The 19,312-nt window shown below is 35.7% G+C and overlaps 1 protein-coding gene across 1 annotated transcript in view; it reads right to left on the bottom strand.

Annotated features, from left to right (window-relative positions):
* Positions 1–19,312, bottom strand: part of Tbp (TATA binding protein) — a 121,805-nt gene that overhangs the window by 73,237 nt on the left and 29,256 nt on the right. The window contains exons 3-4 of the mRNA XM_090395854.1: positions 9,829–10,008; positions 3,838–3,901 (exon numbers count right to left, since the gene is read on the bottom strand). Of these exons, the coding sequence (XP_090251980.1) occupies positions 3,838–3,901; positions 9,829–10,008 (244 nt within the window). The remainder of the gene's footprint in view (positions 1–3,837; positions 3,902–9,828; positions 10,009–19,312) is intronic.

The raw sequence follows: 19,312 nt of genomic DNA, 5'->3' as shown, positions 1-19,312 counted from the left end.
TTGCCATTGGATGTTCTGTGTGCAAGCAGTGTAAATAAATTCAAGAACAAGTGTCTCTTCTCAAGTTTGCTTGCATAAATTTTGCCTGATATCATATACAGATATATTACTTTAGGCAGATGATGTTCTGTCAAAGGAACTGGATGTTTCAACAAAATTGAATAACTGCTGTTATAAATTTGGTATAAAAATCAATAGAGTCCGCACGGTTAGCCTAGTGGCTGTGCACTTCGCAACCATATGCCTGGGGAAGGAGTGTCCTAGGTTCAATTCCCGTCTGTGACGTGAGGAGCTGAAGGATCTTCCTCAGCCATAGCCGAGTTAGCCGGTCTTGGGCATGGAAGGTAGGGTTTTTTCTCCAGTTTATCCTGGGGTTTTTCATCCCACAAAGCAGGCAAACCGGCCTCGAGAACTCAACACTATGGACATAGGATACACCAGGGCATAGGGCTGACCACTTTATCCTGTAAACAGTTTGAGGTCCAATGATTAATAAACCCTCACACCACAAGGTAAAAGAGGGAAAAAGAAGATGAGATGATGATGAGAATTTTGCCTTATGGAACACTCAGTAAGGAAATTCCTCTGTAATTGTCAAATGCAGTTTTATTTCCCTTTTCATGTTTTTTTTAAAGACTTGATTCTCATCTTCAAACAGTCATATTTTCTTGAATAATATTTATATATTTGAGTCAACAATTCACTCCTCATTCTTTTTAAAACTTTCTTCCACACTTTATTTTTTAATACAATGATACCTTGGTTTGCGAACATAATTCGTTCCGGAAATGTGCTTGTAATCCAAGGCACTCGTATATCAAAGCGAATTTCCCCATAAGAAATAATGAAAACTCAGATGATTCGTTCCAAAACTCAAAAATATTCATATAAAAATTATTAATAAAAATACATATACCTCCTTCGTATTCCTTTTTTATATTTTCATCATTTAAATGTAATATACATAAAGTAATCAAATTTATTAATTACATATTACAGTAATTGTATTGGGTAAGACGACTTTCATTGTCACTAACGGAATCACTGCTATCTGTTGACTTTTTCTTTTTGTGTGACTTTAACAAGGAATCTATCATATGACATTGCTAGATTAGGCATTGTCGTTAAACAGATTCATCGCTCACACTGCCACAGCCTTACTCCGGTGGTGCTTTTCTACAAAATTTTGCACTGTTTCCCACATTTTACACATCTCCCTAATCTCATTTGAAGAGAGGGATGCCTCCGTCTTTTTCTCCTCCTCCTTAGACAAGATCTCCTCGATAACCTCTTGCTGTTGCACCGACGAACCTATGCAGATCCATCAGTTCATCGGTGGTAACTCCTGGCCATGTTCCTCCACCAGCTCTCGAATGTCGTCCTCATTCACCTCCAGTCCCATGGTCTTCCCCAAGGACACAATTTCATCGACAACTGGCAGCTCCTGTTCATGAACAAACCCCTCGACGCAATCAGACCACAGCTTTCTCCAAGCAGAATTAAAGGTTCTCTTGGTGACCCCCCATCTCAGGCTTTATCGATGATCTTGACGCAGTTTACGATGTGGAAATGATTTTTCCAAAACTCTCGGAGGGTAAGGTTAGTTCCTTCGGTCACCTCGAAGCATCGCTGAAATAGTGCCTTGATGTAAAGTTTTTTAAAGTTCGAAATGACCTGCTGATCCATGGGCTGGAGTAATGGAGTAGTGTTGGGAGGAAGGAACTTGACCTTAATGAACTCGAATTCTTCCAGTAAGTCGTCCTCAAAGCCTGGAGGATGAGCAGGAGCATTATCCATAACCAGCAAGACTTTGAGTGGCAATATTTTTTCTAAAAGGTATTTCTTCACTGCAGGACCGAAGATCTCATTAATCCACTCAACGAACAAGATACGAGTGACCCAAGCCTTACTGTTGGACGTCCACATAACGTTTAACTGGCTCTTCTGCACCTTGCATTTCTTGAAGGCTCGTGGCTTCTCAGAATGATACATGAGCAGGGGCTTGACTTTGAAATCACCGCTTGCATTAGCACACAGCAAGAGGGTGAGACGGTCATTCATGGGCTTGTGACCGAGCATTGCATTTTCTTCTGCTGTAATATAGGTCCTCTTTGGCATCTTTTTCCAAAAAAGCCCCATCTCATCGCAGTTAAAAACTTGCTGCGGCAGGTAACACTTGGAAACCATGAGCTTCTGGAACTCTCTAACGAATGCCTCAGCTGCCTTTGCGTCCGAACTCAGAGCCTCTCCGTGCCTCACAACACTATGAATGCCACTTCTCCTCTTTCAAACCATCCCCTGCTCGCCTTGAAGCCTTTTTCGTTTTCTGTAGATGTACCTGGCAGTTTACTTACGAGGTCGACATACAAGGCCTTTGCCTTCTTGCAGATCAAGTTCTCGGTCACAGTATCACCTGCTAGTTGCTTCTCGTTTATCCACACCAAAAGCAACTTTTCTACATCTTCCAGAATATGTGGCCGTTGCTTTGATACTCGCGTGACTCCTTTTGCTACATCTAGCCCCCCTTAGTTCTTCTTTAATACTGTGCAAATCGTTGTCGTAGACTTCTTATAAAATCTTGTGATGGCAGCCACTTGCATACCTTGTTCGTGCTTCCTGATGATTTTCTTCTTAACTTCCACCGTAATCATCTCCTTCTTCTTACCACCTTCCTTTTCAACCCTTTTCTTCATTGGGCCATTGTCGTAGTAGTTAATAAAGAACAGTCACTACATTTGGACACAATAAAAAAATGCTTTATGCACACACACGTGGTCACAACACTACCACGAATGTTGACTATACGAATGAGGTATGCTGATGACCGAGCATGCGAGACGATTGCCCACAATCCCGAGCGGCTTGTGATCACGTGATGCGCGGAAGACAAAGCATATAGGTAATACTCGTATTGCAAGCCCTCGCTCATTTATCAAGTTAAAATTTATTAAAAATTTTTGCTCGTTTTGCAAAACACTCGCAGACCAAGTTACTCGCAATCCAAGGTACCAACCACTGTATTATATTTAATTTTATTCATTAGATAAACACCAATGTACTTCAAAGTAGTTTTTTGCTAATATTCAATATACAAAAATTATTTCTGATGTATAATAGTAATTTCTAATCTATGATACTTACTTTACATAACATGTAAGGTAAATTAACACAGAATTTGTATATATTTACTCTTATTTACTTGCATTCATTTTACAAAAAAACTGTGACCAGCATTTGAAATGCATGGTCAATGATTGACCATGTAGTAAGTTAGCGGAACTGGTTCCTCAAGATGTTTGACATACATAATAATGCACAAATCTTAGATAGAGCATATCGATCCCTTAGATTTATATTGTAGTACTCTAGAGCACACTACTGCTGTGTAATGGAAATCTCACAATTACAGTGATATGTGAATATTATTCATGCAGTACTCAGTAGAGAATTTATTCAAATGTAGTGTAAATATACACAAATATAATATGAAATGTATATAAGTAAACAAAAAATTAATATAATAAAATAATTCCAAACTAAATGGTAATTACTTTATATTTCAAATGCCCTGTATACTCTTATGTCCTGAACCAGCATCAAGATACTGCTATCAAAAAATAACATAGTCGATGAGACTTTTCTTGCGTCTTCACTCCATGCAAATTTGTGCACATTTTTATGTTGAAAGATGGTATCAGTAATGACTAGTCCATGTCTTAAACAGAAATCCAAACCGGTACTTACCATTATGATTAGCTTTGTTCTTTTCTCCAATTTTAATTTTTTGGGGGGGGAATAAAAAAAAAGTAAACTGTTAATGTAAATTTTAATACTTACATCAAAACCTAGCTTCTGAACTATTCTGGCATACTTCCTTGCAGCTAATCTTGATTGTTCTTCACTGCATGAAATTTAGCAAAGAAATTTTTTTATTAAAGAATCAAAATTGAATTATATATTAACTCAATGTACAACAGAAATTGAAATGAAAAGTGACAACAAAGTAGCTAATTTAATTTACCCCAAGCTTTAAAAAGATCTACAAATATTACAATGTTTATTCGATAAAATATTAGACAAGAGAACACTAAGTATTTGATGTACAGTATTCTGATCAAAGATTAGATTAAACAACTGTGAATACAAAGATATTATCAAATAAGTGGCTTAAAATGATGTTTCTATTACTATGGAAAACTTCTGCTTGCTTCATGTTCTGAAATGTAAGAATATTTCAGTGGTGTGGAATTTGTGGATGTGTGGAATGAGTTCGATGGGCGAAAGGACTTATATAAGATGGATGGGTTACATTTGAATGGAGTTGGTGTACGGAGACTTGAAAGAGTGTTGATGAATGATGTGGAAGTGGATGTACAGACTCAGGGAAACTAGATTTATTAAGAGGGGGGGGGAGTAGATATGCAGACTTTAGGGGGGGCAGTTAAGTGTATGAATGAGTATATTATGCCCGGGCGAGTACGACGGACAACAAATCAGAATGGGATAATTAGTATAAGGAATCAAAGTAGGGATGGGACAAATGGGCTTCTGCGATTCATGTACACTAATGCCAGGAGTATTAGGAACAAGAAGGAAGAGTTTTTGGCCATGGTTGGCACTTCCAGGCCACAGGTTGTCGGTATTAGTGAAACATGGCTGACAGAAGATGATAAAGCTAGTGGGATTGAATGCGATGGGTATAGCGTGTTCAGGAGTGACAGGGTGAATAAAAAGGGGGGAGGAGTGTTATTGATGATAGCTGATGAGCTTCAGCCAAGGAGTATAGAAGTTGAACTGCAGGATGGGGAAAAAAGCACATTTGAGGCTGTTTGGTGTGAGATACAATCTAGCAGAACAAAATATACAATTGGGTGCTGCTATAGACCGGGTGATGGAGTGGATGGTGGGAATAGTATGCATAAGCAAAAAGAAGAAATGAATGGAAGGAGGGTAATTATTATGGGTGATTTCAATTATGGTAATATTGACTGGAAAGAGGAGAGGGCACATGGGAGGAAGGAATTGGATTTTATGCAGTTATTAAGGGACAACTATCTACGGCAACATGTATTGGAAAATACCAGGGGGCAGAGAGTGCTGGATCTAGTAATTGCAACTGAGAATGTGGCTGTAACGAACATGACCTTGTTGCCACCAATTGGTGAGAGTGACCATAAGGTCATGACTTGGGAGGTGGCTAAAGGAGTCGAATTTACAATTAAGACAGGGTATATGTGGAATTACCAGGCTGGTAAGTATGACAAGCTTAGGTGTGTGCTTGGCTCAATGCCATGGCATGTAAAACTGCAAGGGCTGGATGTTGATGGTGCATGGGAGGTGGTCAAGAACTGTTTGCAGGAGGCAATGGTTGACTGTATACCAAGAGTCCGAATAATAAATCAGGTAGGGGTTAAATGGATGAATAACACTATTAAGCTTGAGCTGCAAAAAAAGAAACAATTGTGGAGGGAATTTAAGGAGAAGGGTGACCATCAGGTGCATGAACAGTATAAAGCTCAGGCCAGGATGGTAACAAGGGTGGTAAGAAAAGCAAAAGCAGATTACGAAAGGAAATTGGCCATGCAGGCTAAAGAGAATCCCAAACAGTTTTTTCAATATGCTGCAAGTAAAAGGAAAAATGCTCATGGTAGAATGATCTTAAAAAATGCTGAGGGTAGGGAGGTAACTGAATCAGTCGATGTTGTGGAATTACTGAGCGAGCACTTTGCAAGAGTATATCATCCAGGTGGTGGCTTTGCGGAAATGGAGGAACCAACAGCTTATACTGGAATTGTGATGAATGAGGTAGAGGTAACTAGTCTATTACAGAACCTCAATGTCAATACATCTGTGGGATTGGATGGTATACCAGCTCGTGTCGTACGTGAAGCGGCCAAAGAATTGTCAGTGCCCTTGACCATTATGTTTAATTTGAGCCTCAGGACTGGGTCAGTCCCAAGGGGGTGGAAAGAGGGGAAAATAGTTCCACTGCACAAAGGTGGTTCCAAGGCTGCTGTTGAAAATTACCGGCCAATCAGCATAACAGGAATCATTATCAAGGTCTTAGAGAAAATAGTCAAGAGGAAAATACAAGATTGGATAGAAGAAAATGGGATACTGTATCGGGGACAGCATGGTTTTGTGAAGGGTAGGTCATGCCTCAGTAACTTGCTCACGTATTATAACACAGTGACGGCTGAACTGGATAAGGGTAATGGGTTTACAGTGATTCTGCTGGACCTTGCTAAGGCCTTTGACAGGATACCACATGGAATTCTAATCAGTAAATTGCAGCATATGGGAATGGACATAGGGTTGGTGAGATGGATAGGAGGGTGGTTGACGGAGAGATATCAGAGAGTGGTTTACTCAGGAGTAGAGTCCACAAGACGGCCTGTGACTAGTGGTGTACCACAAGGATCTGTTCTTGGACCACTGCTGTTTAATTTGTTCATAAATGATATAGGAAAGGATCTGAGAGGAACAGTTCATTTGTTTGCGGATGATGCGAAGTTGGGTAGGGCAATAGTGAATGCAGATGTCGTCAAAATTTTGCAGGATGATTTGGATAGATTGGAGGTCTGGGCTAGGGAGAATGGATGTCAATTTAATGTGGCAAAATGTAAGGTTATGCATTTTGGGGTGAAAAGATGGGAGGCAGTTTACTGCATTGGTGGAACCGTGCTCCAGGAAATTGATGAGGCACGAGATTTAGGAGTGTTGGTGGATAAGGAATTGAAATTTAGGGGACACATTGCAAAAGTGGCCAAATCAGCTCATCAAATCACTTGGTTGCTGAAGAATACGTTGACAAGCAGAGACAAGCAGGTTATTGTTCCTCTGTATCGAGCCTTGATAAGACCTCATCTCGACTACTGTGCTCAGATTTGGTCACCTAGGTTTCTTCTTGATGGGGAGGAGGTGGAGAGGATCCAGAGGCGAGTGACCAAGATGATAGCAGGTCTGTGGAATGAACCGTATGAGAACAGGTTGAGGATTTGTGGGTTGCAAAAATTGGTTGATAGGCGGAGGAGGGGAGATATGATTGAGACATTCAAATTACTGAAGGGTTTCTATAAAATTAATTCAGAAGATATTTTTGAGAACAGGGCTGGTTGTGGGAGGACTAGGGGACATCCATGGAAACTGGGCAAAAGTGTGGTTAGTAAAGGTGTTAGAGCTGGGTTCTTTACTTTTAGAGTAGTGAATGAGTGGAATGCGCTCCCTGAGTCTGTGGTGGATGCTGTGACAGTGAATGAGTTTAAGGCGAGGTATGATAGATACTGTATGAATGTCGAATAGTTGTGATGAAAATGATTTGGGGCCTCCCTCGATGAGTCTAATGACTCCCTGGAGTTGCCCGTAATAATAATAATAATAATAATAATATCATTAACAGCACAATTATGCCTGACTTAAATCTGATACATTGTGCAAAAGAAAGTATATTAAATCATAACAGTCATAAGAATGAAATCATAAAACTGAAAAAGTTTGCTGTTTCACTTGTGTACACAGTGTAAATATACTTTTAAAAGAATGTGAAGATATCAAGAAAAATAAAAAGGCAGTAAGCATTTCACGTTTATAAAACTGTACTGTTAGTAAAATCATTGGAAAACAAACTAATGAGCCATCCAATGGGCGAAAAAAAAAAATATAGCAAACCTTTGATTATTCAGGCCTACACAGAATCTCTCCCCACAGTTGGGCTGTTAAGCAAATATCAGGAAGCATCCTTTAAAATCTCCTCCAGTTAGTTTTAGGTTTCAGATATGAAAATGATACATTTGTCCAATTTTTGATGTTATCTATTTAGTTTATTCTGGATGTTCCTCTTTTCCTGGTCCTGGAATAAGTCCTTCAAGGAAGGTTACTGGAACTACTAATATGGTCATGCCAGAAGAGATGTTTTCTTTAAATATTTGTGATGTTACTTTGTATATCTCATGGACTGCCAAACAAACTAATTCACTGCTTCATGGTCAGTTCCTAAAGGCGTGATTTGTTTTCCGCAAAGTTATCCACATCAGCAACCTTAAGACAGTTTTCTTCTTCTTCTTCTTCTTCCTGCAGTATGCTTTTGCATGATTATTCTTTTAAAAACTACTATCCTCAATTCCTTTGCATTCTTTAGATAGCCATTTGCTTTTTGAAAGCTTTGTCTCCTTTTTAATCAGTCTGTTCAGACAATTATACTGTTGATTGTTGTTCCCATTGTTCCAAATTGGTCTTAAGCTTCTATATTGATCACAGAGCTTTAATATTTGTTGTGCAATCCAAGATCTATTGATATAGCATTCTCTTCTAAGAATATTTTAAGCTGTTTAGTTGCGAAAATTGTTAAGAGGCATCAGGATTAAGAGAATCAGTGGGAATGTCAGAAAAGAAGGAAAGCAATATGTTTTAAACAGTTCTTAGTCACAAGGTTAAACTTTTATCTTATTATTCTTTCGGATTTAAGTCATAATTTCAACATAAATGTTCCTATGAGTAAATTAAGGTCAATACAATATCAGATGCTAAAAAAAAATCTAGTTATTGCTGAGTTAGATTTTTTTTAAATTTTATTTAGTTTTTATAAGTATGTAATCAACATATCAGGTTATGTGTTCTTCCACTTGAGGACATCCAGATCCATTTTTGTGATGTTTTATGAGGAAAATTGTTTTTAGTTTTGGTGAGATTATTCTGTAAAGCAAATTTTATCAATTTCACACCCATCATTTGTTTCTCCTGAAAGTTTTTTCACTTGGTTACATATAAATTAAAGATGCCAAAAAGTTGTATTCTTGGTTTCATCCTTTATCCAAGTATAAGCAAACAAAGTTTGCATGTGAAGTCACTTCACAACTTCTTTCTACTTGTATATAGAGGCTAATGACTTCACATCAATTGTCAAAGTATCCCATAACTTTTAACATCTATCTCTAAATCAAGAGTATTTTAGTAATAAGGTGTGACACCTTTGGATTACTTGTATATAGAAATATCACTTCTGGATCTGGTTCCCACTTAAGAGACTTCAATAAAGGTTGAAACCGGTCTGGGTAGTGGCCCTTCCCATAATCACAACATTATATTTATCTGTTAAGGATATGTGCTTTGCATTATGGGATACTAAGGCAACTGATGCGAAGTCATTAGCTTCTATATACAAGCAGTACAATTGTGAAGTGACTTCACTTTGCTAACTTTGTTTGTTTGCTTACACTTGGATAAAGGATGAAACCAAGAATATAATTCTTGGCATCTTTAATTTATTGTGGTCTTGAGTTGATGACATGAGAGATGAATTCTACAGTGTCTGAAAGGAGAACTAGTTAAAAGTCAGGAGTATTGGAGGAATAAAAGAGATTATTAAGAATTTTGGTAGGTTGGTGTATGATTTGCATTAGATCATTGCTTATAGCAAAATCTTTCACATCATGTCCATCTTGATTGGTAGTATTGGAGAAGGTGAACCAGCTAGAGATGTGGCCATTCAGGTCACATAGGACTACAATATCTCCACAGCAGTGAATTTCACCCAGCACTTGGCAAAAAACACTGATCACATTTTATTACTATCCTCCATGCAATTTTCTACAAAACAATCTTATTAACACTTATAACTAATAAAAAAATTTGCAAGGGGTCTAGATATATCATAAGTGATTAATTTCAAAATATTCCCAATTTTAATACAATGTTTTTAACAATCTAAATATAGCAGCATTGCTAAATTTAGATTTTTAAAAAATTAAAATTACAAGAAGATAGTGTTTATTTTTGAATGGTGAAAATTTATATAACATAATAAGTAAGGAAGACATAACTATGACCAACCTTTTAGCGCCGGTGCACACCATCTTTCCTGAACTAAAAATGAGTGCTGTGGTTCGTGGTTCTCGTATCCTCATAATAACAGCTGCAAAACGCTTAGGATTATACTCTGCATTTCTTGCATGAAGGGCTATTTTTTTCAGATCTAATTTGCAACCTAAATTTACAGTTGACACGATATTTCTAGATGGAGGATAAAAAATAATAACTATTACATAATGTAAAATAAAATTAAAATTGAACACTACCCCCATTAGCAATACTATTAAAATCAAAACTCAGCTCAAAACAGAGAAACTACTATGTTAGGTAAGGAGAGAGCAAACAACTGAGATTGCTGTAACAAATTTGGTATGAAAATCAACAAAAACTATGAAAAAATCAAGAACATAGCATCAACTACTCATTAACAGAGAATCTGCATAACAAGTACAATATTTCAAGAAAAAAAAAAAAATAGTTCAAAAACAAGAGACATACCTTCAAGCATGTGGAAAACCTGAAGAAAACAGTGATTCAGCTAGAGAAGCATGTGGTGAGGTTGTCTGCAGAGACAGAAAAATAAGAACTCTATAGTGGACTTAAGAAGTTAAAGATACTGCTATGTCATGGAAAAGAAAAAAAGCATATAAAAAATTCCTAGCTAGTCGACAGATGCCCTAAGAGAATAAGGAAAATAAGCTAAAAGTAACTGAATAAGTCATAAGAATACTTTAGTGCGACTGCAAACATTCTGGAGATTACTGAAAAAGTGTAGATACAGAGGGAAGAGTATAATAAAAGCACTCATAAGATAAAGGTCACATGAAAACTGAAACTAAAGATATTCTGAAGTAATTTCTCTAAAAGACTTAAATATAATGAGCAGTAACAAAATGGTGGTAGAAAATATTCCAGAGGAATGCAATCAAGAATATATATCAATTTTAGTTAATATATATTCAATACTTTGGGCAGAAAAAGCTATCAAAAGCCTAAAATGCAGCTGGGTAAATATTTGACAGAAATATTCAATTAAGGAAGTATCAAAAAGTTTTCAAGTGAGTACTCTGCATAATTCAGAAGACCTGATCAGAAAGTCAAATTCAAAATGCTTGGAATAGAACTATCACAGTTGCCATACACAAAAAGGGAAATAAAACAATGTGAGAAGGATTTTTCTACTACATGTTCCAGGTAAGAATTATGCGAGCATTCTTGAGAAGAGGCTAAGAAAAATTGTACAAGAGAAACATGAAGAAGAATAAGCTGGGTTCAGGCCAAACAGAGTTCATCAAGATCAAGTTTTCCTTTTATGACTAACATTTCATTAACTGTGTGAATATAACAAGGATCTGTATTTAAGTTTTGTAGATCTGGAAAAGTATATGAGAGGGTGCCAAGAGAAAAGTTGTTCAAAACACTACAATTATATACTGTAAATGGAACATCATACAGGGAAACCAACAGTTATGTAGTTAGAATGAAGCAAGTACAGGAAGGTGGTTTGATGTATGCACCATCTCTGCTCTTATTCATCATCTATATGGATTGCATCATGAGAGAAAGTAGCTTTAAACTTAGCTCTATGCTTTATGCAGATGATGTAATCAAACAAATCCAGTGCAGGGCTGCAGAATTCCTTAACTAAATTAATTACTGAAATAAATTTAGTATGAAAATCAGTGATAAAAAAACAGACTATGAAAATGACAAGAACATAGACAACATCAACTGCATCCTTAATTGGAAACCCATAAAATGAAATGTTTCAGCTTATTTAGATACAATTTTTTGAGAAGATTGCAAATACAATGTGGAAATAAAGCAAATAAGCAAAACAGACATGGTGGGGAGCTAGATGAAAATTTTTTAATTTATATGGAATAAGAGAGAAATTATCCCAAATGCTAAACTAGTAGTATATAAAACAGTATTGAAACCAATTTTAACTAATGGCTGGTGTGAGATCTGATATGGATAAAGAAAGATTGGAAAGAATATCTACGATGTGCCCCAGTAGAAGGTGAAGATGAAGAAAATGAAGAATTATACAAAGTTATTATTATTATTACATGATACCTCCAGGGAGTCCAAAGACTCAACGATGGAGGACACCTACTCTACATCTTTCTGTCTCCACCATCTTACCAACTACACCAACACCATCTACCGCCCACCACCACTATTATTATTATTTTCGTGACACCTCCAAGGAGTCCAAAGACTCATCACGGGAGGACACCTATTGTAAAACTCTCCATCTCCACCTCTGCACCGAACCTCTACTACCAATAATCTACATAAGCGCCATCTACTGCCCATCACCACCACCACCACAGCTAGTATTTTTTGTCTGTAAATTGCGTGTGTTCTGAAGGGACGATTTGTCTGTATGTGGGATGAAAAACCCGAGTATCTGGGAGAAAAAACGCTGCTACCTCCGTATGAGATCGACTAACTCACCTTCGATTGAAAAAGTCCATATAAAGATTCCTCCCATCGTGACGATACTCGAACTTATGCCTTTTCCAATTGAAGGGCACAACGTACCGTCGTTCTTACAATTGCGCTACGGAGTATTTCCACAGACAATTACAAACATCCATGCCCACGGCAGGATTCAAACCCACAGCCTTTTGGCTGGAGAGCAGATATACTAACGGCTCAGCCAACCAGGCTGACAATATTATAAAATATATTAGACAAAATAAACTCAAATGATTTTATATTAACAGCAGGTGACTTAAATGCAAAAATAGATAATAAATTAATGCCACCTGTGATGAGAAATTGTGGCTACTTGGTCTTAATAAAAATGGAAAAAGATTAATAGAATTTGCATCTTACAACACCTTAAGAACAATGAAGTTTACTATTATTATTATTATACAGTATCTTCATTGAGTCGGGAGACTCATCATGGGCGACCCAAACTAACTAATATACACATACCAAAAAACAACCTATCATATCTTAAACTCATTCACTGTCAAAGAACTCAACTAATTCTGACAATCTCCATTCCACTCATTCACCACTCTCCATGCAAAAAATTTGGTCCGTACACCCATACTAACCACACTCTTACACAACTTCCATGGATACCCCCCCCCCCTAGTTCTCCGACTACTTGTCATATATTGAAAAATTTTCTGTACATCAATTTTATAAATCCCCTTTAATATCTTCAAAATTTATATCATGTCCTCACTTTTCTGCCTATTAACTAACCTTTGTAACCCACCCACCTTCCACCTATCCTCATAGGTAGCATTCCACAGACATATCACTAGTCTGGTCACTTGTCTCTGAATCCTCTCCAACACATCTCCCAAGTGATGAAATCTATGCACAGTAGTCAAGATGCAGCCAAATCATAAAGAGGTTTAGTGTGTTTTTCAACATCCAAGTAATTCTCTGGGTTATTTTACCAACTTTTACAATATGCCCTCTGAACTGTGGACTCCTTTGATGAGTCCCTGACTCCCTGGAGGTCTCTCTTAATAATAATAAAAATTTCAATTCTCTGTCCACCATTATCCATAACTCCCTAGCCTCATCAATTTCCTACAATCCAGCACTATTAATATGATGCACAGTATGCAACCTTTTCAATCCGAAATGCATAACCTTACATTTTGCAACATCAAATTGACAATCATTATCCTTTGCCCACAATGTCAATTTATTCATATCATCCTGCAGGATATTTCATGACCTTTATCAACTATTGCTCCTCCCAGTTTTGCATCATCAGCAAACAAATGAATATCCCCTTCTTAAATCTTTCCATATACCACTGATATTCAAATTAAAGAGTAGTGATCCTAGTACAAAAATCTGAGGTACTCCACTAGTTACCTTCATTCTTCCAGATTACACTCCACCATATACTACTCTCCAGTGTCTGTCAACCATCCCTACCATGCTACTAGCTTCATATCCATTCCCATTTGCTCCAACTTTTGTAACAGTTTTTAGACAATAAAGATGCTCATAAATTTACTTCGGAGCTAGAGATCAAAATCAATAACTGACTACTTGATTGCCAACCCCACAATAACAGACTAGTAAAACTGATAAGTAATGTATGAGTTTACAGAGATTAAATATTTATTCAGATTGTTATTTAGTAATTGGAAATATAACAATACCACCAAATTGTGTAAAGAAAATAAAAATCAAGTGGTAATGACCATGTACATAAAAAAATCTATTACTACAAACAATACATAAAGAAAACAAATACTTTATAAGAAACAGTGAGAAGAATGGGACAATCTGACACTAATCATACTTAATTCAGGAGAAAAAGTCTACGAAAAAAGAAAAAAAATGGAGAAGGAAACAAGGACTCCAAATATAGAATGATGAAATCAACAATTGAAGATTAAAAAAAAACTACATACTGTAACTGGCTTACTTCAAAAACACTGAAAGATGAAACAGAATATACAGGGAAGAGAGCAACAGAAAAAAGTTGGGATAATGATATTAACAAATTAGAAAAACACATAAACCCCAACCTAAAATCTATAAAGCAATAAATGTCATGCAGAAAAAAAAAAAAGAATAGATACTGGAGAGATAGACAACCAACAATGGATAGATTATTATTATAAACTTTGTCAAGGAAAAAATGATCATCAGATAATATCCCAATAGAACTTATAAAATACACAAATTATTAGATATATGTCAAAATATCGAAGAACAGAATCAATCCTATTCTAGAAAAAAATTATAAATGAAGAGCAAAATGGTTTCAGAAAAGGAAAATCCTGCATAGATTCTATATTCACCCTCAAACTACTAATTGAGAAAAAGAGAAGTATCCAGCTTTCATAGATTATATAAAAGCTTTTGATAAGATAGATTTATAAACTCTTTGATATATTAAAAAAAATTGACCTATAAATTTATTAAACCACTCTACAGCCTATATAAAATTGCATTATTAAGCATAAAAGGAGGAAAGATAAGAACCAAAACAGACGAAGTGACTGCAGGACTTAAGACAAGAATGTCCTCTATATCCAGTGTTATTTGGAATATATATATATATATATATATATATATATATGAATGAAATAATTAAAGAATGAAGGTTAATCAACAAAGAAGGAATCCAAATTGAAAATAATTTTTATCTTAGATACCTTACTCTTTGCAGATGACCAAGTGATAGTTGGTGCAACTCAACGATCAACAAGTAGTAGTATATAAATTAAATTTAATAATAAGCATTATGTATATCTATCAAAAAACTTATGACATTCAAAGGAAAATGCCTATCTGAAATAAAACAGAAAAAAATAATTAAACTAGACAATTTTAATTATTTGTGCTATGAATTAAATTATAATGAAAATTTAGATATTTTAACAAAATTATAAATTTCTCCAAAACAAATAGAATAATATATAAAACATTAAGGCTGGCAAGAGACACCAAAAAAGCAGACTAAGAACAAATATTTTATCAAAACCAGCATTGTTGTTAGGTTATTATTGTTATGAAGCATAGAAAATAAGAGGATTAAAAAAAAGAAGGAAAAAAAAAAAGAATCACTGCAACAGAAATAAAATATATGAGATCAGTAGGTGAAAACAAGACTAGATAAAAAGAGAAATGAAGGCATACTAAAAGAACCGAAATAAATACCAATAACAGAAACAATAGAAAAATAGTGAACAAAATGGAAAGAGTATCTAGAATGAATGGCATAGGATAGAATACGATTGTCTATGAAAATACTAGTGGCGGTGGTGTAGATGTGGTTCATTGTAATTAGTGGATTGAGTGGTGGAGACAGAGAATTGTAGAGTAGGCGCCCTCTCTCTCAATGAGTCTTTGGACTCCCTGGAGGTGTCATGTAATAATAATAAATACCCAAGAAAATGATGAACAACAAAATAAAGGGTCGAAGAAACAGAGGCTGACTAATGAGATGTTGCACCAAGAACAAAACATGGCACACCTGGCTTAGATTTGTGAAAGGAAGAACAAGAAGGATCTGAGAGCTGGGTTAGAAATAAAACAGCTGATTAAAGACTGGACACCAAAAATGAGAGTTCTGAGAAAAATTAGGAGAGTGATAAGAATGTATGATATTTTGCCAAAACCAATATTGTTATATGGTAGTGATGGTATCGATGATAGAATCGTGTTAAAAATGAAGACATTAGGGAAGGAACTTGATACTGTTAGTTAGAATTCAGTTCAACAACATGTAAGCAAACATAATTTATGGTCACTTAAACCAGTGTTATCTGGAGCTGGATCGCACAAGTTGACTTAAATTTTCAACAAGTTCACAAGCCAGATGTAAAATATTTACTTCAATCCATAATAGCTAGCAGCACGGTCTTGGGCGTGGACAGCAGGTTTTTTTTTCCCCCAGTTTGATTGGGTTTTTCATCCAGCAAGCAGGCAAACTGGACACACGGATACAGTCAGGAATACTTAAGACAATCCCTCCAGCCATAGATCTGAATTGTCAGCTATGCTGGTCCCGAGCCCAGATAAAAATGGGGGGGGGGGGTTTGAGGTGGTGCCGTACCTCCCTGTAAAAGGGGCTCACGGCCATTGAATCCCCATACGAAATGAATCAATGAAAGCTAGCAGCATTTGGGCAAAAAGCTTGTACATGGTGACATGTACAAGTATGCATGCCTGACATGGAAAGTCAGGCATGCATACTTCGGCACCCTTTGTGCTGCCACGCTCTCTATGCAGCAGCTTATGTAGGAATTGCAGGGGTAGAGAAGGAAGCATGACTGATGGTATTCATTCATACAATAATATTACCTGTAACACAGTTGCTTTATAGCAAACACGTGCTTCCAACAACATAAAAGAAGATTATACACATAGACTAATGGAGAATACTGAAATCAGGTAGATTATATTGTTGCCAGCAGAAGGTAGTGGAGTGCTATCCAAGCAGCAAAAACACTACCTGGTGCAGATGATGGGACAGATCATGAATTATTGATTTTCTCTTCATCTTCTTCAACCTTTTGGTTCTGTCCACTGCTGGACGAAGGTCTCTCCTGTGATTTTTCAGACCACTCGGTTTTCTGCCTCTCCTATCCATCTCACTCCTGCAATTTGTTCCAGTTCATCCTTCCACCTTCTTCTCAGTCTTTCTTTTTTGTCTTGCTCCATCTATTGGTCTCCACTCTGTTGTTTTTCTAGTCCAGAATTAAACTTCCTTATAACATCATTTATTTTTCTAAACAGATCTCTTGTTCTACCTATAATATTGCTTTCTTCAATTTCCTTGCCTCTTTTTATCTTGTCTTTGGAAATCTGCACTCAGTTGTTTAACCCTTTTTTTTTTGTTTCTCTGAAGTTTTATTTTTCTTCTTTCCTCTGCTATTTGAATAGCTTCTTCTGAAAACCATTTACAATGTTGCTTTCTTTGCTACTTCTGACTAGATTTTGTTTCTTCCCACAGTTCTAATTCTCTTCCTGTCTTTTCCAAACTTTTTAATTTCTTTCCGACTTCTACTTTAAGTGCTTCATTTATAGGATCTAAATCAAATGTGATGCTGTCCTTTTGTTTCTTCTTAGCGCTTAATTTCAATTTAATTTCAGTTATCAATAATTCCTACTTTATTCATCATTTGCATTGTCCTCATGGGGATGTGTTTAGCCTTATAGCACCATGATGGTCAGCGTGGTGCTATAAGTTGATTTAATGATACATTACTGAATTTCATTACTTTCAACTGCATTTCAGTCAAGATCAAATAACATTTAGAAAGGGCAAAAATTAATCAAAAGTATAATAAGAACTATGGAAAATTCAAAAGTTGATACTGGAAAACATGAACCTCAAGTTGAAGATCTGATTATTTACTCAGATAAGATTGATATTCGATTTAATAAGAATAAGAAATTCAATGCTCTTCCTAGGAATACATTACTAGAAAATATAATTCCACACATGAATTTATGCCTTTCATCAGATGAATTTCAACTGATTAGAACCAACTACTTTACTTTATGAAATAACTTCAACGTGCATACCTGGTGAAAAAAAATTGTACCATTTAAGTGAAATTTTAAAATATGAAATTGATTTGGGGGATTTTGTAGATAATAATAATGTAGAATCAAAAAATGTTTCACTCTCTGCAAGCATCCAAAAAGTTAAAGTTTTAGTTTACTGAACATAATTTGTGTGAAGGTGTGAATTAGTCTAACAATAGATCATGCATCAGATCAGGAAGCAACTCCATTGATCAAATCATGGCTGAATTGCAGCAATAGATTGGCTATGCATATAAGAGCACAGTAAGAATCAACAAAAACATTTTCTGAGAATCAACAGGCTATAGGAAAATTACAAATAAAAAATGAATATTTTATATAACGAGATAAGCCAAGGTTTTATGTTATGGAGCACCCTTAGATAAGGACATGTCTTTTGAATGCAACTGTTTTAATTAAAAATGAAAATTAAAATTTTATGAAGTGATCATATACTGTATATTGTTTACCTTTGTTATGCTTTTGGGAATAACAAGCTGTAAAATCTGATGTGGAGATTGCAGATGGCGATGAACAAATATGGTATTAATGATAGGTAAAGTAGTAAGATTAAGTTGCACTGATTTTTAAAAATCTTAAAACTGAGATATGAAAAGGATTTAAAACACAAAAATAAATAATACAATATTAATAAAGATGAGAATAAATTTGATAATGAATGAAGTGATATTATAGATACAGTTCGACCACAGATGAGAGAACCCTCGACACTTCTGCACATGGCAGAAGGCGAATATATTCCAATAATAGGGTAATCAATCAGTTTTGTGGGATGAGTGTTATTATTACATCTAAAAATTAGCTTTTCTTTTATGAACATTCTTGTTTTTAAAGTGATAACTATTTTGCTTGTATAACAGTTGGAAAATCTTACGTATAAAGCACAGATTTCTCTCAACTGTGGGCAGACTGTAAATACACTATAAAATTTGCTAAACTTAAAATGAAATATTAAAAGATTAAAAACAAGAATGTAAAAACTGAAAAGGATAAAAAACAAAAAAGAGGAATGTAAAGATCTTGAAAGTGAAACATAAAAATGTACAAATATAAAAGCTTGGTATATCTCATTATATTAAAGATTACAAAAGCAGCAACATGAACTAGAAGTTCAGAGACAATATAAAGTATGAATATTTTATCACTATTTGAAATTGTTATATTCTAAACTGTTGTAAATCAGTAAAACTTACAATAAATATATGGTGTTGTTTTTTCCAGTGAGCTGGATGTTAAAAATTGACTTGATCCCACTGACTTAAACAGAATGGGATAGGAAAGGAAAGCAAAATAGGTGTTTGATGCCACAATGAAAGGAAAAAAATTTCTAGAGAGAGATAAAAATGTATAGGTGGACATAGTAAGGTAGCTGGTAGATACCAGGTAAATCCAGAGGCTATAGCTGGTCTAGGAGAGCAGATAAGGTCAATTTCCTGTGTGGTTG

Source organism: Typopeltis vanoorti, chromosome 7 (assembly GCF_054136105.1).
Source record: "Typopeltis vanoorti isolate ZY-2024b chromosome 7, IOZ_Tvanoo_1.0, whole genome shotgun sequence".
NCBI lineage: Eukaryota > Metazoa > Arthropoda > Arachnida > Uropygi > Thelyphonidae > Typopeltis > Typopeltis vanoorti.
Note: the sequence above shows the minus strand (reverse complement) of the source record. Positions and strands in the feature narration are given on the sequence as shown.